The 23,254-nt window shown below is 43.3% G+C and overlaps 2 protein-coding genes across 3 annotated transcripts in view; one reads left to right on the top strand and one right to left on the bottom strand.

Annotated features, from left to right (window-relative positions):
* Nucleotides 1–1,032: 1,032 nt before the first annotated feature.
* On the bottom strand, nt 1,033–13,105 carry Il5 (interleukin 5). 2 transcript variants are annotated; one of them, XM_069994007.1, is made up of 5 exons: nt 13,033–13,105; nt 3,569–3,724; nt 3,051–3,083; nt 1,293–1,421; nt 1,033–1,200 (listed from the first exon to the last, which is right to left on the bottom strand). In XM_069994007.1, the coding sequence occupies exons 2-5, from the start codon at nt 3,710–3,712 to the stop codon at nt 1,102–1,104; spliced, it is 405 nt and encodes a 134-aa protein (XP_069850108.1). In that variant the 5' UTR covers nt 3,713–3,724; nt 13,033–13,105; the 3' UTR covers nt 1,033–1,101. The 2 variants fall into 2 exon arrangements, with proteins under 2 accessions (XP_069850108.1, XP_069850106.1); XM_069994005.1 differs by lacking the exon at nt 13,033–13,105 and having other exon boundaries at nt 3,569–3,772.
* A 164-nt stretch (nt 13,106–13,269) lies between these two features.
* LOC138807895 (DNA repair protein RAD50) overlaps nt 13,270–23,254 on the top strand; it is a 70,937-nt gene continuing 60,952 nt past the window's right edge. The window contains exons 1-2 of the mRNA XM_069993704.1: nt 13,270–13,616; nt 18,453–18,536. Coding sequence (XP_069849805.1) covers nt 13,488–13,616; nt 18,453–18,536 — 213 coding nt within the window. The 5' untranslated portion in view covers nt 13,270–13,487. The remainder of the gene's footprint in view (nt 13,617–18,452; nt 18,537–23,254) is intronic.

Raw genomic sequence — 23,254 nt, forward strand, 5'->3', positions numbered from 1 at the left:
CTGCCTATAGGCTTTCCACTGGGTTTGGCCAGGGTAAGGAGGGGCAGATGAAATAGGATATCCATCCATCCTCCTCATCTCTCCCTCTGCATGGCTGCTGTGAGCTGGCCACACCCCTTGAGTCCCCTCCTCTCCTGTTATAGCTCCCAGAGTCACTAGCGCCAGGGACTTCCTTCTTCCCATACCCTGACCACTTTTTTAATGGTCCCCTTCATGGCTGGGCATGTGGCTTAGTGGTAGAGTGCTTGCCTAGCATGTGAGTCCCAATGGGTAGATACAAAGTTGCAGTTGGGGTTACTACAGGTAACAACTGTCTACTGTATATCTCAAAAAGCTAGAAGAAAGGATAGTCTTTTTTTTTTTTTTTTTTTTTTTTGCCAGTCCTGGGACTTGAACTCAGGGCCTGAGAACTGTCCCTGAGCTTCTTTTGCTCAAGGCTAGCATTTTACCACTTGAGCCACAATGCCACTTCTGGCTTTTTCTGTTTATGTGGTACTGAGGAATCGATCTAGGGCTTCATGTATGCTAGGCAAGCACTCTACCTCTAAGCCACATTCCCAGCCCTAGTTTTTTTTTTTTTTTAATGACAGTCTTGGGACTGTCTAAGGCATAGGCACTGTTTACTCTCAAGGCTGGCATTCTACTACTTGAGCCACAGCTCTGTTTTGGGCTTTTTGCTGCCTAATTGGAGATAAGATTCACACAGGGCTGGCTTTGAACCATGATCCTCAGTTCTCAGCCTCCTGAATAGTCAGGATTACAGGCATGTGCCATCAGTGCCAAGTTTAGGATGGTCAATATTTTCCCATATAGAAGTGATGAATGTTTGAGGACATTGATTTGTCTTTTTGTTTTTGTCTTTTATTTATTTATTTATTTTTGGTACTGGGAATCGAACCCAGGATGTTGCACTTGCTAGGCAAGTGCTTTGCCACTGAACTACATCCCAGACCAATAGATTTGTTTAACCTGGCTCACACAACGTGTACATATACCAAAGCATCACATGATACAACGTTATTTTTTGTCTTTATGTGCTAGCTAAAATATTAACATTTCAAACATGCCCAGAATCTTCATTTAGAATCAGCCAGCTCTCTTTTAGTTTTCTATTGTCCACTCGGTACTTATCACACCAAGAAACTCTCGCAGGTAATCTAGGAACTGCTTTCTTCTCCGTCTTTCCTCGCCACATTTCTCCTGTGTGAAGAACACACCATTTGCATCAAATTCCATAGAAATGGGCACAGCCAGACAAAGAAAAGTTCCCATGGAATATCTGTTCATCTTACTTTTTGGAGATCGATGTGTTTCTTTATTAAAGATAAATTTTGGAATAGTTTTTGCACCGCATCTCCATGTACAGTTTGATTCTTCAGGGTATCTATTCCATGAAAGATTTCCTCAATGCAGAGTTGGTGCTATATGAGGAAGATTTTAAAAATACAAATAAAGCAAGATATATGCACATTTGGTACATTAGATATCCCACAACATAGAAATATTTGGAGACAGCCTATTGAACACAGTAAACACATATAATTTAAATTTGACAAAATGAAAACAAAATTGTTCCAAAAATTAAGCTTTGTTTTGTGGCCTTTACAACAATTCTTCAGCAAAGAGTGTTTGATTTTTTTTCCCACATGACACACCACCTGGACTGAGACAAAAATATCAATAGTAGATGAAGTCATATAATCAACGCGGAGTACTACAAATAATATCAAGAAACTACTTAACAAGAAATAAAATGTTCAGTGGTGTAATTGTGTTACTAATTTAATTCATAGCAGCATTTTCTTTTGCAATTCAGGCGAGTAATTTTATTCTATTCCGATTAATGGAATAATATATTTTATCTTTGAATATATATGATCATAATCATTTAACTATGCAGAAATTATTGACAGAATGAATTATTGTATATTTTAATGTTTACTGATCAAGATTCTAAAACTAGAATCGTAAGTTACTAATACTTTCAGAAAGATATCAGAGTGGGCTAGGGGTATAGCTTATTGATAAAAGACTTGTCCAGTATATGCAAGGCCTTGAGTTTGTGTCTCAGAAATGAGAATAAAAAAGGAAGTAAAGAAGATAGAGCAAGAAAAAGAAAAGAAAGAAGGAAGGAGGAAAAGAGGGTGGGAGGGAGGGAGGAAGGGAAACATTGAAGGAGGGAGGAAGGAAAAAAAGGAAGGAAGGAAGAAGGGAAGGCAAACCAGCAAAATCTTGGACTCTTTTACATCCTGTGCAATTCTGTAAAGACCCTGATAATGAGACTTTCAGGTAGAAAACTGACACTATCACCAGAGAGCCTGAAATACTTGCATGATAATTTCTTTTGGGGTGGGGGGCGGTTATGGGGTTTGAACTCAGGGCCTGGGTGCTATCCCTAAGCTCTTTTGCTCAAGGCTAGTGCTCTACCACTTTGAGCCACAGCACCACTTCCAGTTTTCTGGTAGCTATTTGGAGATAAGTGTCTCACAGACTTTCCTGCCCAGACTGACTTTGAATTGCGATCCTCAGGTCTCAGCCTCCTGAGTAGCTAGGATTACAGGCATGAGCCATCAGCACCCGGCTGTTGCATAGTGAATTCTACTGTTTGAAAGTCATTCCTAATATTTATTTATCATTATTTTGAGACAGAGTCTTGCTATGTAGTCCAGGCTGGTCCTGAACTTACTATGTCGCCCAAGCTGGCTTCGAATGTGCCATACTCCAGCCTCAGCCTCCCAAGTGCTAGGGTTACAGGCATGTACCCTCTTACTCAACTCCTATTCCTAATACACACATTCACCCCCACCCCTATAAAAAATGACGTAGAGGAAATTAAACACTTCCAATGAAACTAATGACTGGCTGAGTGTACTGACATGTGCCTGTAACCCCAGTTCCTAATGAGGGTGAGGTAGGAGGATCACTTTGAGCCCAGGATCTTGAGACAACATAGCGAGATTTCAAACAAAACAAATCAATAAACATGGCTTACAGCTTACAATATGAAATTATTCATGCAATCATTTTCACTGAATCATAATTTGACTTACATTTTTATGTGTAGGAACAGGAATCCTCTGGGTCTGAAAAGGAAAGGACATATATTCGTGTTTTTAAAGCACTCTAGTGCTTTATAAATTATAATCTGATGCTTGCTAATAATGTAGTTATTAACTAGATACTCCTTTTTTTGGGGGGGGGTGCCAGTCCTGGGGCTTGAACTTAGGGCCTGGACACTGTTCCTGAGCTTCTTTGGCTCAAGGCTAGCATTCCACCACTTGAGCCACAGAGCCATTTCCCACTTTTTTTTTCTGTGTGTGATTAATTAGAGTTAAGAGTCTCATGGGATGTTTCTGCCCAGGCTAGTTTCAAACCACAATCCACAGGTCTCAGCCTCTTGAGGAGCTAGGATTATAGGCATGAGCTACCAGGCAACTGGCTAACTAGATACTCTTTAACTCGCACCTACTTGCCTTATGCATAACAGATGTTTGTTTATACATGGCAAATGAACCACCACAAGCAATTACCTGCGTACTTTTATAGAACTATAGGAATAAAGAATTACCTCATTGCCTAGTAGCAGCGCTCGATGAGTAGAAAGCAAAGTCAAGGTCTCTTTCACCAGTGTATGCATGGAACTTTCCACATCAATGGCCCAGACATAGGCAGCTCCAAGAGCTAGCAGCTGTAAGTGCAGGAACATCCTCATGCCTCCGAAGCACTGGTTGTCTTTGGCAAAGAAAGTGTATCACACAAGGCTGCATTTGCAACCAATTTATTCTCTCTCTGAGGAAATGAATAATAGCTAGCAATCAGATAGAGAAAACCTAATAATGCCAAATAATGAAACTAAAATGTTTCCAATGTCTTGTAAGTGAAAAAGTAAATCTACTTTTTCAGAAAAAAAAAAACAACAACCAAAAAACCTCTTCTCCCCTGAAAAGTATTTTTTTTCCATGACAGACATTTGAATCATGGTCCCATCTTTGTACTTGATGAGAAGATTAGATTTCCTGTTGCTTTGTATTATTTATTTTTGTGCTGGTCCTGGGCCTTGAACTCAGGGCATGGGCACTGTTCCTGAGTTTTTTTTGTTTCTGTTTTTGTTTTTTTTGTCAGTCATGGGCTTGAACTCTGGGCCTAGGCGCTGAGCCACAGCGCCACTTCCAGTTTTCTAGTGGTTTATTGGTGATCAGAGTCTCACGGACTTTTCTGCCAAGGCTGACTTTGAACCGTGATAGTCAGATCTCAGCCTCCTGAGTAGCTAGGATTACAGGCACGAGCCACCAGTGCCCAGTGGTAGACAGACTTTTACCAAGCATGAAATCTGAGCTCTGTGCTGCTAGGATAATACCATGCTTGTGTGTGTTTATGTGCATGTGTGCACTGAGAACTAAAGTTTGGAGGTCTGGGTTACATTTGAACACTTGAGAGATGTTTCTCTTGGACTGCAGGAGAAATACTGTCTCATTTTAGCAAATCTAGTAGGAGGTATGAATCTTTATAGGCTTGCTTCTAGATACTGAAAAGATGCTCTCAGAACACAAGCTAAAAACTGGCAGGTTCATCTCCTCCCAGAGAAAATAATTCTCTCTGTTTCCCCTCTGATTTTTTAGGATCCACAGTGAGAGTACAAGCTTTTTTTTTTTTTTTTTTTTTTTTTAGGATCCACAGAGAGAGTACAAGCTTTTTTTTTTTTTTTTTTGGTTGGAGCCTGGGCACTGTTGCTGAGTTTTATTGCTGAAGGCTAGTGCTCTACCACTTGAGCCACAACTTAATTGGAGAGAAGAGTCTTACAGACTTTCCTGCGGCTTTGAACTGCAATTCTCATATCTCAACCTCCCGAGTACCTAAGATTACAAGTGTGAGCCACCAGTGCCCAGCAGGAGTGTAGGCTTTGATGAAGTTTTTTTTTTTGTTTTTTTTTTTTGGGGGGGTCCTGTCATGGGGCCTGAACTCTGGGCCTGGGCGCTGTCCCTCAGCTCTTCAGCTCAAGGCTAGCGCTTTACCACTTGAGCCACAGCGCCACTTCCGGCTTTTTTCTTTTTTTTTATGTGGCGCTGAGGAATCGAACCCAGGGCCTCAGGCATGTAGAACAAGAGCTCTACCACTGAGCCACCTTCCCAGCCCTGATGAAGTTTTTGGATGAACTGTTTTATAACTTGTAAGTTGAATGCCTTGAAGTTTTAAGCGATGAAATTCTCATCAGTAGGGCTGCACAGGCAATATACGTAGGAAAAGACTGAGAGCAAAGTATTAGCCTTCACTAAGTGGCAGAAAACTCACCAAGCCTACACTACTTTTATGGCTAAGAAAAAGAGACAGATGGGAAAGGAGGTAACACACAAAAAAAAATGGTGCTACCCAGAAACCACTAACTGCTGCCATATGATACTCGGTTTATGTTGCTAGACATCCAGTTTTTCAAAGAAAACTGAAATCTTGATTAGAAATAATCTGAGGGCTGGGAATGTGGCTTAGTGGTAGAGTGCTTGCCTTGCATGCATGAAGCGCTGGGTTGGATTCCTCAGTACCACATACACAGAAAAAGCTGGAAGTGGTGCTGTGGCTCAAGTGGTAGAGTGCTAGCCTTGAGCATAAAGCTCAGGGACAGTGCCCAGGCCCTGAAGTTCAAGCCCCAGGATTGGCAAAAAAAGAAAAGAAAGATAGCAATAACCAGATTTTTCAAATGTGGCAGCCTCTGGTTTATAGTAGAGCTGTGTGGTTTGTTTCTTTTTCCTATTGAAGGACTAAACATGCAAACATACTTCTGATCAAAGTTTTATTTCTTCTGATAACTCTAAATTGTGGTAAAATACACATGATATGAAACTTGCCCTGTTTTTAAGTGGTCAGTTTGGTGGTATCAAGTACATTAATGATATACTGATGTACAACAAATCTCAAAGCTCTTTTTACCCTGCAAAGCTGAAACCCTATAATCATTAAGCAGTAATTTATAATTTCCCCTCCCCTCCTCTCCTTCAGGCACCTAGCTGCCACACTTCTGTTGTCCTATAGAATTTGACTTTGGGACCTCATAAAATCATACTGTTTTTGTCTTTTTGTATCTGGTTTATTTCACTGAGCCTAATGTTTAGTGCATTTGTGAGAATTTCTGTTCTTTTTAAAGACTGAATAAGCAGCCAGCACCAGTGGCTTATGTTTATTATCCTAGCTACTCAGGAGGCTGAGAGCTGAGGATCATGATTCAAAGCCAGAGGAAGCAGAAAATGTCTAGGAGACTCTTATTTCCACTTAACCAGCAAAAAGCCAGAAGTGGAGGTGTGGTTCAAGTGGTAAGAAGCCAGCCATGAGTGAAAGAGCTAAGCCAGAATGCGAGGCCCTGGGCTCAAGCTCCAGTACTGACATACCAACAAATGGAAGTGTGGAACTGGAAGTATGACTCAAGTGGTAGAACACCAGTTGTTGAGTGTAAAAGTTGAGCAGGAGGAGCAGGCCCAGAATTCAAGCTCCTATATCAACCATGACAAAAGGCTGGGTAACCTTCCACTGTGTATTTACCCATTTTTTGGTGGACAGTTAAGTTTGCTTCTATGTTTCTGTTATTGTGAATAATGCTACCTACAGACACAGGTATACAAATCCCTCCACCCCTTTCTTTCATCCTTTCTTTCCTTCCTTTCTTCTTAGATTATACCTTACTACCTAGCTCAGGCTGGCCTCAAAACTTCCAATCCCTCTGCCATTGAGTATTGGAATTATAGGGATATGCCACCATGCCCAGCCTAAAAAGCCGATTTTTCTTATAAACTTGTCAGGTCATTAGTTTTTTTTCCTAGGAGTCTGATCTCCCCATATTGGATCACAAACTTTTTGAGTAGGGGTTGTAAAATAGTGTATTGAGAGAGACTTGGAAAGATAAAAGCAGAAGCAGAAGCTAGTGATGTTCATTTCCTTCGCAGAATTTCAAGTACCTTATGCAGACATTCCAGCCTCTAGGAGGTAATACTGGATCCCTCTCTCCTAAGGTGGCTTTGTTTTTTTTAAAAGGTCAGTTTGCAAAGGGTGGGGGAGGAGGGGCAGATAAGATAAGTAAAATACAAGAAAAAACCTCATAAAATCACCTCTGCTGGGCAACGGGAGTCACTATCAGTCACATTAATGTCATGCCCCTTTGATATACTACAGTAAGAATGGTACTTTATCTCTGTGGTCTTCCTCCCCTATACCTATAACCTCTGACTAACGATGACCAAAAATACTATGTATATCCAAACCTAAGAACAAAATACCTAGCTAGTACATATTTAAATTCTTAAGGCCATAGGGGGAAAAAGAACAAAAAAAAAAAAAAAAAAAAAAACAAGCAGAGTCTCAAAAATTGCCAAAGCCCAGAGAGATCAAAGAGACATGATGACTAAATGTAATATGTTCATCATCCAGGAATAACAAGAGGGCAATAGGTAAAAGTGCTGCCCAGAAAAGAACCCTGGAGTTTAGCAATGGACCAGTGTTGGTTTTTGGTTGTGACAGAGCTACTATTGTAATGTTAGCAACAAGAGAAGCTGGGTGAAGGGCGCTTGGCAGCTCTCTGTATTAGCCTGGAACCTTTCTGTAGATCTAAAAATTATCTTAAAAATTATAAGAAAGTTATCCGGGTGCTGGTGGCTCATACCTATAACCCAAGCTACACAGAAAACTGAGATGTGAGAACCACAGTTCAAAGTCAGCCCAGGAAGAAAGGTCCATGAGACTCTGGTCTTTAGTTAATCACCAGAAAAGCCAGAAGTGGAGATGTGGCTCAAGTGGTAGAGCAATAGCCTTAAGCACAAAATCTCAGTGATAGCACCCAGCCCCTGAGTTCAAGCTCCAGACCAGCATAAAAAAAAATCCAGGTGCTGGTGGCTCACGCCTATAATGCTAGCTACATAGGCTGACATCTAGGATCACAGTTCAAAGCCTGCTCCATAAAAAAGTCCATAGGGGGCTGGGAAGGTGGCTCAGTGGTAGAGTGCTTGCCTTGTATGCATGAAGCCCTGGGCTCTATTCCTCAGCACCACATAAGCAGAAAAAGCTGAAAGGACACTGTGGCTCAAGTAGTAGAGCACTAGCCTTGAGCTGAAGAGCTGAGTGACAGTGCCCAGAAAGTCCATAAGACTCTAATCTCCAATTAACTACCAAGAAGCTGGAAGTGGAACTGTGGCTCAAGTGGTAGAGCACTAGCCTTGATCAGAAAAGCTAAGGGACAGATTCCAGACCCTGAGTTCAAGCCTCAGTAGCAGCAGCATACACACACACACACACACACACACACACACACACACACGTGTGCACACAGACACACACAAAATCTAAGTGGAGGTATGGCTCAAATAGTAAAGGGCCAATCTTGAGTGGAAAAACTAAGGGAGAGTGCTCAGCCCCAAATTCAAGCCCCAGAACCAACACATACAAACACACAAAAAATATCTACATTATTTTAGAGAAACATAAGGAAATTAGCAGGACGTGGTGCTCACAGTGGTAAAACACTAGCCTTGAGTGAAAAAGCTCAGGAACAGCAGCACCCAGGCCCTGACTGGCCAAGGTCCATGACTGGCCAAAAAAAATTTAAAAAGTCTAAAGATCATAGCCAGGTGTCAGTGGCTCATGCCTATAATGCTAGCTACTCAGGAGGCTGAGATCTGAGAATTGTGGTTTGAAGCCAACCTAGGCAGAAAAGTCACCATGAGACCCTTATCTCCAATAAACTCCTTAAAAAAGCCAGAAGTAGCCCTGTGGCTCAAGTGGTAGAGCACTAGTTTGAACAAAAGAGATTCAGGGAAGCACCTAAGCCCTAAATTCAAGCATTAAGACCAGCAAAAACAAAACAAAAACAAACAAACAAAAAAGAAGGAAATTGCTGGGCACCAGTGGCTTATGCCTGTAATCCTAGCTATTCAGGAGGCTGAAATCTGAGGATCATTGTTCAAAGCCAGCTGTGGCAGGAAAGTCTGTGAGACTCTTATCTCCAGTAAACCACTCAGAAAACTGGAAGTGGCACTGTGTTTCAAGTGTTAGAGCGCTAGCCTTGAGCTGAAGAGCTGAGGGACAGTGCCCAGGCCCAGAGTTCAAGTCCCACACCAATTTAAAAAAAAAAAAGGAAATTGGCAATCAGTACTCAGGATTCTAAAAAATTATTGGTACTTTATAACTTTGAAAAAGGTGTCTGAATAATTTTATAAATCATTATGTTTATAGTATAGATAGGTACTAAAATATTTAACAATAATATTAATTTAAGTATATATGTATATATATATATATATATATATATAATGTGGAATAACATAATGTTGTTACAAATGTAGTAAAATAATAATGGTTAAAAAGCTATATTCATCCTATTGCCCTAAAACCTTTATCTCTATTTGTAACGTGTTTCTTAACATTGACAACTGTGGTTTTTACTGGGTAGTCATTTAAAGTTAAGGAATTTCCATGAAGTGATTGTGATCAATTAACTGAGCATGTTTCTCCAAATTTTTTATGGTGACTAAATGCAAATTGATAACATCAACACTTCTTAACCATTTTAGCTTCTCACCTTTCAATCCCTGAACATATTTTTCATGTAATTTTTATTTTATTTATTTATTTATTTTTGTTGGTCATGGGGCCTGACCTCTGGGCCTGGGTGCTGTCCCTCAGCTCTCCAGCTCAAGGCTAGCGCTCTACCACTTGAGCCACAGCACCACTTCTGGCTTTTTCTGCTTATGTGGTACTGAGAAATCAAACCCAGGGCCTCATGTATGCAAGGCAAGCACTCTACCACTGAGCCACCTTCTCAGCCTCATATAATTTTTTTTTTTTTTGGTCGGTCGTGGGGCTTGAACTCTGGGCCTGGGCGCTGTCCCTCAGCTCTTCAGCTCAAGGCGAGCGCTCTACCACTTGAGCTACAACGCCACTTCCGGTTTTCTGGTGGTTTATTGGAGATAGGAGTCTCACGGTCTCTCTTGCCCGGGCTGGCTTTGAACCGCGATCCTCAGATCTCAGCCTCCTGAGTAGCTAGGATTACAGGCGTGAGCCACCAGTGCCCGGCTCCTCATGTAATTTTTATTGAATAAAAAAACCTTATAGGATGGCCAGGTGCCAGTGGCTCAGGCCTGTAATTCTAGCTACTTGGGAGGCTTAGATCTGAGTTTCACAGTTCAAAGCTATCCCAGGCAGGAAAGTCCGTGAGATTCTTTTTTTCTTTCGGTTGGTAGTGGGGCTTGAACTCTGGGCTTGGGCGCTGTGCTCAAGGCGAGTACTTTACTGCTTGAGCCACAGTGCCACTTCCAGTTTTCTAGTGGTTTTTATTCGAGATAAGAGTCTCACGGACTTTCCTGCCCAGGCTGGCTTTGAACTGTGATCCTCAGATCTCAGCCTCCTGAGTAGCTAGGATTACAGGTATGAGCCACCAGCACGTAGCCTGTGAGACTCTTATCTCCAATGAACCACCAGAAAACTAGAAGTGGCACTGTGGCTTAAGTGGTAGAGTGCTAGCCTTGAGCTGAAGAGCTCAGGGACAGTGCCCAGGCCCAGAGTTCAAGCCCCAGGACCAACAAAAAACAAACAAACAAACAAACAAAAAAAACCCTTATAGGAAAGGAAAATACTTAGGGGCTTGAAGGGTGATTTAAAAGACAGAGATCCTGCCTAACAAGCATCAGGCCCTGAGTTCAAATCCCAGTACTACAACAACAGACATTGAACTTCCTTGGCATAGCAACTATCAGGTTGTTTTTGTTTTTGTTTTGTTGTTGTTTTTCTGGTCATGGGGCTTGAACTCAGGGTCTGGGCACTGTCCCTGAGCTCTTTTCCTCAAGGCTAGCACTCTGCCACTTTGAGCCACCTCCAGTTTTTCTGGTGGTTAATTGGAGATAAGAGTTTCTTAGACTTTTCTGCCTGGGCTGGCTTTAAACTGTGATACCCAGATCTAAGCCTCCCAAGTAGCTAGGATTACAGATGTGAGCTACAAGTACCAGGCTAAAACTTCTTTCAATCTTTACTAAAAATACAGTTTCAGAGAGCTGTAGTCAGTTTTTACTTTTTAATATTTCTTCCTCGTTTCCATTACTATTTTGTTCCTTGTGATGATGATGATTTTTGGATGTACAGATTCTGGGGTTACAACCCAGGGCTTCAGAGCTCTACTTTTTCTGCCCAAAACTGGTACTTGAGCCACACCTCCACTTTTGACCTTTCATTGATTAATTGCAAATAAGTCAGATTTGTCTGCCCTGGCTGGCTTTGAAACTCAATCCTCAGATTTTAGAATCCTCAGAACCCAGATTATAGGTGTGAGCCACTAGCACCTGACTTGCTACTGATTTTTTTTTGTGGGGCTTGAACTCTGGGCCTGGGCGCTGTCCCTCAGCTCTTCAGCTCAAGGCGAGCACTCTACCACTTGAGCTACAGCGCCACTTCCGGTTTTCTGGTGGTTTATTGGAGATAGGAGTCTCACGGTCTCTCTTGCCCGGGCTGGCTTTGAACCGAGATCCTCAGATCTCAGCCTCCTGAGTAGCTAGGATTACAGGCGTGAGCCACCGGCGCCCGGCTTGCTACTGATTATTTTAATGTTTGCCTGATACTTGCTGAAATTGATTGGGGGAAGGGGGGCAGGACTGGAGTTTGAACTCTGGGTCACAAGCTTGCTAGTAGGCAAGTGTTCTACCACTTGAGCCACACCTATGGCCCTATTAGGTAAAACAGATTCATTGACTTACTTGTAAGCATTAGAGTTGTTTTTAGCATTTTGCAGCTTTAAGTTATGCAATTAGAAACCTGCTTGCACACTTTTTGTTAGTTATAGGGCTTGAACTCAAGGACTGGGTGCTGTCCCCAAACCTCTTTGTGTTCAAAGTTAGTGCTCTACCACTTTAGCCACAGGACCACTGCCAGTTTTTGAGTGGTTAATTGTAGATGAGTCTTGCAGGGACTTTTCTGCCCAGGCTGGCTTTGAACCCTGATCCTCAGATCTCAACTTCCTGAGTAGGTAGGATTACAGGTGTGAGCCACCACTGCCCAACTGTTTTTTTTTTTTTTTTTTTTTGCCAGTCCTGGGCTTGAACTCAGGGCCTGCAAGTGCTGTCCCTGAGCTTCTTTAGCTCAAGGCTAGCACTCTATCATTTGAGCCACAGTGTCACTTCCAGCTTTTTCTGTTTGTGTTACTGAGGAATCAAACCCAGGGCTTCATGCATGCTAGGCAAGCACTCTACCACTAAGCCACATTCCCAGCCCAAATGTGATTTTTTTTTTTTCCTGGCCGTGGTGCCTGAACTCTGAGCCTGGGCACTGTCCCTGAGCTCTTCAGCTCAAGGCTAGCGCTCTACCACTTGAGCCACAGCGCCACTGTTTTTCTAGTGGTTAATTAGAGATAAGAAGTGGAGCTGTGGCTCAAGTGGTAGAGCGCTAGCCTTGAGCAAAGAAGCTCAGGGACAGTGCCCAGGCCCTGAGTTCAAGCCCCAGGACAGGCAAAAAAAAATAAATAAAAGCCTTGTGAAAATTTTAGGTATAACCACTAAACTAATAGAAATAATATATATATATATATATAATTTTCCCCCCAAACCAGGGAGGAAAACAAGGGATAAATGAAGCTCAGCTGGGCACAATGGCTTGCACCTGCAATCCTAGCTATTCGGGAGACAGGAAGCTGGTAGAACTGAGGCCCGGAGTTCGAGCCCTTAGCACAAAAACAAGCAAATGCGCAAGTGTAGCTGAATGGCAGAGCTGCTGACCTGGGCTTCATCCCCAGCACCCACAAACCGAACCAACAGAACCACCCGAGGGCCCCGAACAGCGTCGGTGTGAGTGGCACGTAGCAAGACTTACAGCTAATTAGGAGTTAACATTGCTATTATCTTTATGTTCTACGGTGCTCGGGTGTCACTGTCACGTGACCGCGCGAACCCTCCCCCGCGGCGGCCCCCCCCCCCCCCCCCCCCGCTCCTCAAGCCATTAGGGTGTGAGTGACAGCGGGAACGGGTACGGTGAGGAAAAACGCTCTTGACGTGAATGTGTCTCCGACTCCACGTCAACCTGCCCATTCCCGCCATCCCAGGAACCGCGTTTTCAATAGCGTCGTCCTATCGCGCGGCCCGCTCCAGAAGCCGGAAGGTCGTGGGCTGCGCGCGCATCGCACGCCGCCTCCGACTCCCCGGCGTGCTCCGACTGGCTGCGCGGCATGCGTGCGTGCGTGCGTGCGTACGGCGTGGCGGCGCGCGCGGGCCTCACGTGACCGGCGGGGCCGCGGAGGCGGGAATCTGTCCGTGTTTGTCCGGGTGGTGGTTCTGCCCGTGGTTTTTGTCGGGCCGCTGTCGCCTCGCCGCGGGGAAAGGAAGCCGGCGCGTGAGGGCTGAAGCAGAACCCCCCCCCCGCCCCGTCCCTCGCGGCCGGCGCCCCCGGGACCCGCCCGTGGCGTCCTCGTCGCGTGCTCGGCCTCGCTGGGCCGCGGCCTCCCGTCCCTGGGGTTGAGATCCGAAACGTTTGCAAACATGTCCCGGATCGAAAAGATGAGCATTCTGGGAGTGCGGAGTTTTGGAATAGAGGACAAAGATAAGCAAATTATCACTTTCTTCAGCCCCCTCACAATTTTGGTTGGACCCAATGGGGCGGGGAAGACGGTAAGTCCAGAGTGACCGCCTCAGTTTCCGGCCCGCCGCCTCCTGACCATCCCGGTAAACCGAATGTTCGGGCGGAGAGGGGCGGCGGGGGCCCGGGAAGAGCCCCGGGGCGTGGTCTCGAGGGGTCTCCAGGCGGTCACTCATGTGTCCCGGTGCTGCCCGTCCCCCCACCCCCGGGACTGGGACCTGCTGAGCGCTCAGCGAACCCTACCAGAAGCCCTTGGGTCGGCATTGATTATTTTGCATACTGTCTGACGTAAAGGCTTTTTGTTGTGTGTCGACCCCCCCTCTCCCCCCATACAGGGGTGTAATCTACTTTGGTCATGTTCGTCCCATTACTCATTGGTTTTTATCTTGCAATTTTTAAAAGAGGATTTCATTATGACCTTTTACGTCCATGCATACGTGTGTGTGTACTTCTGTCATCTCCCCTCTTTTCCCCCTAGGTCCCGCTGTTCGCCCTCCCCGTCCCCCCAAGTCCCGCATTTCTATTCTGGAGAGAAACCCTGCCAGTCTTTTTTCTTGCACGGTTTTAAATTTAACCCCGCCTCCCCTAACTTACCGAGACATTTTTCTTTTCCTTTCCCAGTAGTTGTCCCAAAGAGCAATTTCTTAGAAAGATACAAAATATGACAGATATGAAGAGTCGTAAGCATGCCGGTTGTTAAGCATAATAGATGGAAAATAATTGTCCTTAAGATGAAGACCAGATGGCTAGACTTATCACTTTGAGAACGATTTTGTTAGGATGCTCTTAGTCAAAATAAAATATTGGTGCATAGCTTATTTTACTGGGATTGTTTATTTTTTTTGCCAGGCCTTAGGCTTGAACTCAAAGCCTGGGCACTGTCCCTGAGCTTTTTTGCTCAAGGCTAGCACTCTACTACATAAGCCACAGCGTCACTTCTGGCCTTTTCAGTTCATGGTGCTGAGGAATGGAACCCAGGGCTTCATGCATGCTAGGCAAGCACTCTACTACTAAGGCACATTCCCAGCCCATACTGGGATTGTTTAAAAGTAAAGAATGTTTTAAATTTATGCGTTGAGAAGGTGGCTTCACTGAGTGCTTGCCTTGCATGCATGCAGCCCTGGGTTCAATTCCTCAGCACCATATAAGCAGAAAAAGCCGGAAGTGGTGCTGTGGCTCAAGTGGTAGAGCACTAGCCTTGAGCTGAAGAGCTGAGGGACAGTGCCCAGGCCCAGAGTTCAGGCCCCATGACCGACAAAAAAAAAAAAAAGGGGAAAACATAGCCAAGAAGCATTCTGGTTTAGAAAAGTGACTTGAGAAAAAGTAATGATGGTATAAGTACAGAAATGATCAAAGGGAAGAATCTGTGAAAACACAGTTGAGAATCAAATGAGAGAATATTATCTACCTTTATTAGTTTTTATGAAATTGTTATTTATGTAATGCCTGTTAGGTGCTTTGTGCTGTATTGGGAGACTGAAGTCCATGAGCACTGGCTTTCTGCTTCACTTATTGCCTTGTGTAACTGCTGGCAAAGGGATCTAACTGCTCTTGTGCTTTGTTTTTCTCATTTTAAAATAAGCATAAAAGTTTCTAGAGTCGGGTGCTGGTGGCTCAGTACTGTAATCCTACTCAGGAGGCTGTGATCTGAGGATCTGGGTTCAAAAGCCAGCCTGGCCAGGAAAATCTGCGAGACTCTTCTCTCTAATTAACCACTCAGAAAACTGGAAGTGGCACTGTGGCTTAAGTGGTAGAGTGCTTGCCTTGAGCTGAAGAGCTTTGAAACAGCCCCCATGCTGAGTTCAGGCTCCACGACCCACCAAAAAAAAAAAAAGGTTTCTAGAACCTAGGGTCAAGGAAAATTAGAAGAGTAAGGTATGTAAAAGTGCTTAGTAAAGTATTTGGCACATAGAAAGTTCTATGTCATTCTTAGCCATCATTAAGTTCATCTGGCTTTAATTAGAGAAATTTTTTTTAATTTTTAAGAAGTAATAGCATTTCAATTTTTCTTTTTGGCACTAGGATTTGATCTTGGCTTTGCTTGTTAGCTGGCATTCCATTATTTGAGCCACATCTGTAGCTTTGCTTTTTGCTAGTTAATTGGAGATAGAGTCTGGAAGTTAACCCAGGCTGGCTGTATTCAAAGCCATCCTCTAGGTCTTAGTCTCTTAGGATTACAGGTGTGAGCCACTAGCATCCATTTAGTTACCATTTTAATTGTATAGCTTTTCTATGAACTTAGAGTAATTATCTAAACTTTTTTTTTTTTTTTTGGGTCCGGTCCTGGGGCCTGAACTCTGGGCCTGGGCACTGTCCCTCAGCTCTTCAGCTCAAGGCTAGCGCTCTACCACTTGAGCCACAGCACCACTTCGGCTTTTTTCTTTTTACCTATGTGGTGCTGAGGAATCGAATCCAGGGCCTCATGCATGCAAGGCAAGCGCTCTACCACTGAGCCACCTTCCCAGCCCCTAAACTTTTTTTTTTTTTTGTCCATACTGCCTCACTGGTCATCCTAAGGTGGTCAGGAGGTTGGAATCCTCCTGTCTCTGCCTCCTGAGTGCTGATATTACATGTGTGGCCTGTCACACTTGGTTTAACTATATTTTGTTTTCGACTCCCCAGTGTAAGTTTAAGATACCTTTTCTCAGTTCTCAGAGTATATTAATTATTTGGATAAAAGACCCACTCTTTTCCCCTTTTTTCTAAATGTTGCAGCTTATGAATGTCTGAAAAGCTTAAAACAAAGGAAATAGGGCCCATATGCTTTTAATCAAGGTTTTATTAATTAACAAGGTGTCCATCTCTGAATTCCTGGCAGCTGTTTTCCTAGGCCTCATTTTTTTCCCTGAACTGTCTGCTTCCTGTTTTAGATAGATTCAGAAAATTCAGTATATTCGTTGTGTTTCTTTTGTCTAGAAAAGAAAGCTTACAACAATCTGTTTTGTTTTGTCAGCTTTTTTTTTTTTTTTTTTTTGGTCTGTTTTGCTGGAAATGGAACTCAGAGCCTCCTCAGAGATGCTAGGTCAACTCAGCCTATCCTTGGGCTCCTTGTTTGTTTGTTTGTTTGCTACTGTTGTTTTTTGTTTTGTTTTTTAAATAATTGCTTTATTAGGAGTACTGAAGTTTAATCGGGCCTCATGTGAGGCTTGTTAGCTGTACCTGGTATGTGTTTTGCCAACTTCAGGGCCTGGGCACTGTCTCTGAGCTTTTGCTCAAGGCTAGCACTCTACCACTTGAGCCACAGCACCACTTCCAGCTTTTTCTGTGTATGTGGTAGTGAAGAATCAAACGCAGGGCTTTCATGTGTGCTAGGCAAGCACTGTACCATTAAGCCACATAGTCCCAGCCCTAATCCCAGTTTTTTTGTTTTTGTTTTCTGGCTGTGGGGCTTGAACTCTGGCCTAGGCACTGTCCCTCAGCTCTTTAGCTTAAGGCTAGTCCTCTACCACTGGAGCTACAGCACCACTCTGGCTTTCTGAGTAATTTATTGAAGATAGGAGTCTCACGGACTTTGCTGCCAGGCCTAGCTTTGAACTGCGATTTCAGATCTCAGCCTCCTGAGTAGCTAGTATTACAGGCATGAGCCACTGGCGCCTGGTTCCAATACCAGTTTTTTAATCATTTTTATTACAGGTTTTATGTTGTCAGATTTTACCTGATCATATTCATGGTCTCTGTGATAAATATTTCTATTTTTATTTCTTTTTGTTTGTTTTTTTGTTGGTCGTGGGGCCTGAACTCAGCATGGGCACTGTCTCTCAGCTCTTCAGCACAAGGCTAGCATTCTACCACTTGAGCCACAGCACCACTTCTGCTCATATGGTGTGAGGAATTGAACCCAGAGGTTTATGCATGCAAGGCAAGCAACTGGACCACTGAGCCACCTGCCCAGCCTCTTTTGTTTGTTTGTTTATTTGTTGAGGGTCTTGAACACAGCACCTAGGTGCTGTCCTAAGCTTAATTTTAGCACAAGGCTAGTGCTCTCCCACTTAGAGCCACAGTTCCACTTATGCTTTCCTGGAGATTGGAGATAAGAGTCTAAAGGACTTTTCTGGTGAGTCTCAGATCTCAGCCTCCAGTGCCCAACTTGTGACAGGTATTTTTTATAAAGAATGTTGTTAGAGCTGGGCACCAGCGACTCACGCCTGTAATCCTAGCTACTCAGGAGGCTGAGATCTGAGGATCACGGTTCAAAGCCACCAAGGCAGGAAAGTCTGTGAGACTCTTATCTCCAATAAACCACTAGAAAATCGGAAGTGGCACTGTGGCTCAAGTGGTAGTGTGCTCGCCTTTAGCTGAAGAGTTCAAGGACAGTGCCCTAGCCCAGAGTTGAAACCCCACGACCGACAAAAAAAAAAAAAAAAAGAATGTTGTTGGAGCTGGGAATGTAGCTTAGTGGTAGAGTGCTTGCCTAGTATTCATGAAGCCCTGGGTTCAGTCCCTCAGTACCACATAAACAAAAAAACAGAAGTGGTGCTGTGGTTCAAGTGGTAGAGTGCATTAGCCTTGAACAAAAGAAGCTGAGGGACAGTGCCTGGGCCCTGAGTTCAAGCCCCAGAACTGGCAAAAAAAAATAAATAAAGAGAATGTTGTTGGCTATGCCTCTGTAATATTAGCTACTTAGGAGGCTGAGATCTGAGGATATCAGTTCAGAGCCAGCTGTGGTAGGGAAAATCCATAAAACTATCTCCAATTAACTACCAAAAAGCCATAAGTGAAATTGTGGCTCAAATGGTAGAGTGCCTTGAGCATGAAAGCTCATGCAAAATGTCCAGGCCCTGAGTTCAAGCCCCAGGACCAGCCAAAAAAAAGATTGTGAAAAGCATCTATGATTCCATTATAACTGATATACTTTTGTATTTCTTTAGACCATCATTGAATGTCTAAAATATATTTCTACTGGAGACTTCCCTCCTGGAACTAAAGGAAATACATTCGTTCATGATCCCAAGGTAATGATTCTAATACAGTTTTGTATTTCAAAATAACATTCTTTTTTTTTTTTTTTTTTTGGTCGGCCTTGGGGCTTGAACTCTGGGCCTGGGCGCTGTCCCTCAGCTCTCCAGCTCAAGGCGAGCGCTCTACCACTTGAGCTACAGCACCACTTCCGGTTTTCTGGTGGTTTATTGGAGATAGGAGTCTCACGGTCTCTCTTGCCCGGGCTGGCTTTGAACCGAGATCCTCAGATCTCAGCCTCCTGAGTAGCTAGGATTACAGGGGTGAGCCACCAGCGACCGGCCAAAATAACATTCTTATAACTATAAAAGCAGTAATAGCTTACTGTAGAACACAGAATGGACAAGTTTAAAGAGAGATGAAGGTCACCTAAACATAATCTTAATTTCCATTGTTTACTGTTTTTTTTTAATGTCTCCTTTATATAGCTGAGGTCTTATTCTTCCTAATTTTATATTCAGATTTTTTTACTAAATTATTATAAAGTCCTATTTGAAACATGATAAACTCAATCTGCATGTTTAGTACATGGGTACTTTTATTAATTTTGAAACTGTTGTGTATACCTGAAGTATTTTATACTTGGTTGCCTAGCATAGTGATCTGTAATGTTAGCATTCAGGAGGCTGAAACAAGCCAGCCTGGGCTACATAATGAGACTGTCTAAAATTGTGATGATTTATGAATATAGGGGGGAAGCAGGGAGACTGGAACCAGGGTTTAAAACTCAGCTTACTCAGCTTACTTGCTTGGCTGTTGCTCTACTGCTTGAGCCACACCTACAAGCTTAATTTACTAATTATTTTGGAGATGGAACCTTTCAGACTTTTCTGCTCAGGCAGAAAAGTGTATTTTAGCACATCACTAGAATCATACTGTACAAATTAAATACTGTAGGTCTGTGGATCTACAGTACTTACCAGTGTACAGTATTAATTACTAAGTAGTGTTCCATTGAGTTTATATCCAGTAGTTTAACTGATCCTATTGATCATTTAAAGACAACTCTGTAATTATCAAAGTATGAAATTTCATCTTAGAAATAGTAATACCAGGGGGCTGGGAAGGTGGCTCAGTGGTAGAGTGCTTGTCTTGCATGCATGAGGCCCTGGGTTCGATTCCTCAGCACCACATAAACAAAAAGAAAAAAGCCGGAAGTGGTGCTGTGGCTCAAGTGGTAGAGTGCTAGCCTTGAGCTGAAGAGCTGAGGGACAGCGCCCAGGCCCAGAATTCAGGCCCCACGACCGGACCCAAAAAAAAAAAAAAAAAGAAATAGTAATACCAGGGCTGGGAAGTTGGCTCAGTGGTAGAGTGCTTGCCTCCATACATGAGGCCCTGGGTTCGATTCCTCAGCACCACATAAGCAGAAAAAAGCTGGAAGTGGTGTTGTAGCTTAAGTGCTAGAGCACTAGCCTTGAGCTGAAGAGCTGAGGGACAGTGCCTAGGCCCAGAGTTCAGGCCCCACAACCGGCCAAAAAAAAAAGAAAAAAAGAAAGAAATAATAATACCAGCTGGGTGCTGGTGGCTCATGCCTATAATCTTAGCTACTCAGGAGGCTGAGATCTGAGGATTGTGGTTCCAAGCCAGCCCAGGCAGGAAAAGTCCATGAGACAAAAACCAGAAATAGTACTATGTTGTATATTTACTAAGCCCTCTCTTCATTTATCTCATTGTGTACTTTATTGAAGAATTGGAGAAACCATGAACATTTTCTTACTCTAATCATAAAAGCTACCAAACTACCATATGTATATACAGTTCTTTCTTTTTTCACTGCTCTATTAAGGTTGAAATTTTTTTTTACCTGAGATAAGATCTTATTATACAACCTAAACCTGGGACTTCTACCTCCCTAGGGCTTGGATTATAATCATGTGTTATGCCAGTTTGTTTTACTCCTTAGCAACCTACTACTCTGAGAGGCTAGAGTCTATATATCAACTCAAGAATTTCCATCTCTCTTGCATTCAGCAATTTCTCCCTAATCCCAACCCCTCTTAAACTCAGGGCTTCATGTTATCACTCGGCTTTTTTACTCTTGGCTGGCACTTGGGCTACTCCTTCAGTTCTGGCTTTTTGCTGGTTAATTGCAGATAAGTCTTTTTGATTTGTCTGCCCTCACTGGCTTCAAACCTAGATTCTCAGATCTCAGCCTCTTGAGTAGCTAGGATTACAAGCATGAGCTACCAGTGCCTGGCTAGATTTCAGCCTTTTGAGTAGCTAGAATTATAGGAGTGGGCTACCAGTGCCTCACCAGTTTTCCTTTATTAGATTAGTCATATCAACATTTAAACATGCTCTAGAAGCTCCAATCTGAATTAAAAAACTGTTCCAGAGTAACTTCTAGCTATTACCTTTTCTGTTTCTTTTTGGTTGGTCATGGTTATTTGTAGTAGTACTTTTTTATTCTGGTAGACCCAGCCTCCTGAGTTAACTTGGATTATAGAATTACAGGTGTGAGCTACTGGTGCTTGGCTGTTTTTTTGAGACAGTCTCTATAGCCCAAGCTTGCTTCCAACATCACCCCCTCCTTCCTGGCCAAGGATTTGAACTCATGGCTTTGTGTTCATGCTAGGGAAGTGTTTTATCACTTGAACCTTGCCTCTAGTCCTTTTCTTTTTGAGAGAGGGTCTTGATGCTACCTTTTCATAAGTAGGCCTTGAACTCTTGAGTAGATGGGATTAAAGGTATAGCTTGGCCTTGATCTCTTGATCCTCTGTTCTCAAGTACTGGAATTATAGGCACTATGCCCAGTTTTTTTTGTGTTTTATAATAAAATTCTCAAGTGTTACATGTATTTATCATATATCTCAATTGAGATTTATGTGTAAAGATTTAAAGAGACCAGTCTTTTTTTTTTTTTTTTTTTTTTTGGTTCGTCATGGGGGCTGAACTCTGGGCCTGGGCTTTGTCCCTCAGCTCTTCAGTTTAAGGCTAGTGCTCTACCACTTGAGCCACAGCACCACTTCCAGTTTTTTTCTGCTTATGTGATGCTAAGGAATTGAACCCAGGGCCTCATGCATACAATGCAAGCACTCTAGCACTGAGCCAGCTTCCCAGCCAAAGAGACCAATCTTGATTTTGTATTTTTTGTCTTGTTCAGTTGTTCAATGGCAAGTATCAAATGGGATTTAACTAAGGTTGGAGATTTTATTTTTATTTTTTTGAAGTACTGGAGTTTGAACTCAGGGTCTTATACTTGCTAGGTTGGTAGCCACTTTGTTTTTGATGTTTTTTTGAAAAATATGATTTTATTATTATTAGTTGTTGAATAGATGGTTACCATTTTATAAGTAAGGTAATAAGAATATTTCTTGTTTTGTTTTTTGTTTTTGGGTCCAGTCGTGGGGCCTGAACTCTGCGCCTGGGCGCTGTCCCTCAACTCGTCAGCTCAAGGCTAGCGCTCTACCACTTGAGCCACAGCGCCACTTCCGGCTTTTTTCTTTTTGCTTATGTGGTGCTGAGGAATCAAACCCAGGGACTCAGGCATGCAAGGCAAGCGCTCTAACACTGAGCCACCTTCCCAGCCCCAGAATATTTCTTGTTTAGACAATGTCACCCCTTTTTTCGCTTTGTTTGTTATTTTTGAGATAGGGTCTCCTGGACTTCGCTGTCTTTGCTGGCCTTGAACACTGCTTTTTGTTGGTTATTTTGGAGATAGAGTCTAGTGAACTTTTTGGCCCAGGCTGTACTTGAACCTCAATTCTCCAGATCTTAGCTGATAATTAGGATTTCAAGTATAAAACATTGGTGCCTGGCTATATATAGTTAACTTTTTTTTTTTTTGGTCGGTTGTGGGGCCTGAACTCTGGTCCTGGGTGCTGTCCCTCAGCATTTCAGCTCAAGGCTAGCACTCTACCACTTGAGCCACAGTGCAACTTCCGACTTTTTCTGATTATGTGGTGCTGAGGAATCGAACCCAGGGCCTCATGGCGTTCAAGAGAAGCAGTCTACCACTGAGCCACCTTCCCAGCCCTATATAGTTAACTTTTAAAATATGATGAGAATAGGGAGTTCACATACTAGGTACTAGGTACTCTCTTCCCTTTCCCTTCCCCTCTTCTCTCTCTTCCCGCTCTCTTCGTACCCCCTTTTCCTGTTTCTTCCTTCTCCTACTTCTTCCCCCTTATTTCTTCCCTCTTTCCCCTCCCCTTTCCCTTCTCCTTTCCTCCAACCCATGCATACCATTCCTGATAAGAGGCTGTAAAGGAATTTATTTATTTTTTATTTTTTTGTTTTTTCGTCAGTCGTGGGGCTGAACTCTAGGCCTAGGTGGTGTCTAGCCCCCACCACTGGAGCCCGCAGCGCCACTTTCGGGTTTTTTTTCTGCTTATGTGGTGCTGAGGAATCGAACCCAGCACTTCACGCATGAGAGGCAAGCACTCTACCCCTGAGCCAACTTCCCAGCCCCAGGAATTTATTTTTACTTAAACATTCCTTCTCCAAATTCGTAAGTTCATTCCAGTCACAGAGAAATAGACAAACTCATGTTTTAGAAGATATTCTACAAATAATTTTCAAAATAATCTGTTATGAGGGCTGGGAAGGTGGCTCAGTGGTAGAGTGCTTGCCTTGCATGCATAAGGCCCTGTGTTCGATTCCTCAGCACCACATAAAGCAGAAAAAGCTGGAAGTGGTGCTGTGGCTCAAGTGGTAGAGCGCTAGCCTTGAGTTGAAGAGCTGAGGGATAGTGCCCAGGCCCGGAGTTCAGGAT

Source organism: Dipodomys merriami, unplaced genomic scaffold (assembly GCF_024711535.1).
Source record: "Dipodomys merriami isolate MVZ:Mamm:240054 unplaced genomic scaffold, mDipMer1.0.p SCAF_44, whole genome shotgun sequence".
In the NCBI taxonomy this organism is placed as follows: domain Eukaryota; kingdom Metazoa; phylum Chordata; class Mammalia; order Rodentia; family Heteromyidae; genus Dipodomys; species Dipodomys merriami.

Excerpts from the sequence above, each read along its gene's own strand:
- Il5 (XM_069994007.1), bottom strand. The coding sequence starts at position 3,712 with ATGAGGATGTTCCTGCACTTACAGCTGCTAGCTCTTGGAGCTGCCTAT. Across the intron at positions 1,422-3,050 it reads CTGTTCCTACACATAAAAAT|CACCAACTCTGCATTGAGGA; the intron begins GTAAGTCAAATT and ends TTCCTCATATAG. Across the intron at positions 1,201-1,292 it reads AACACATCGATCTCCAAAAA|GAGAAATGTGGCGAGGAAAG; the intron begins GTAAGATGAACA and ends TTCTTCACACAG.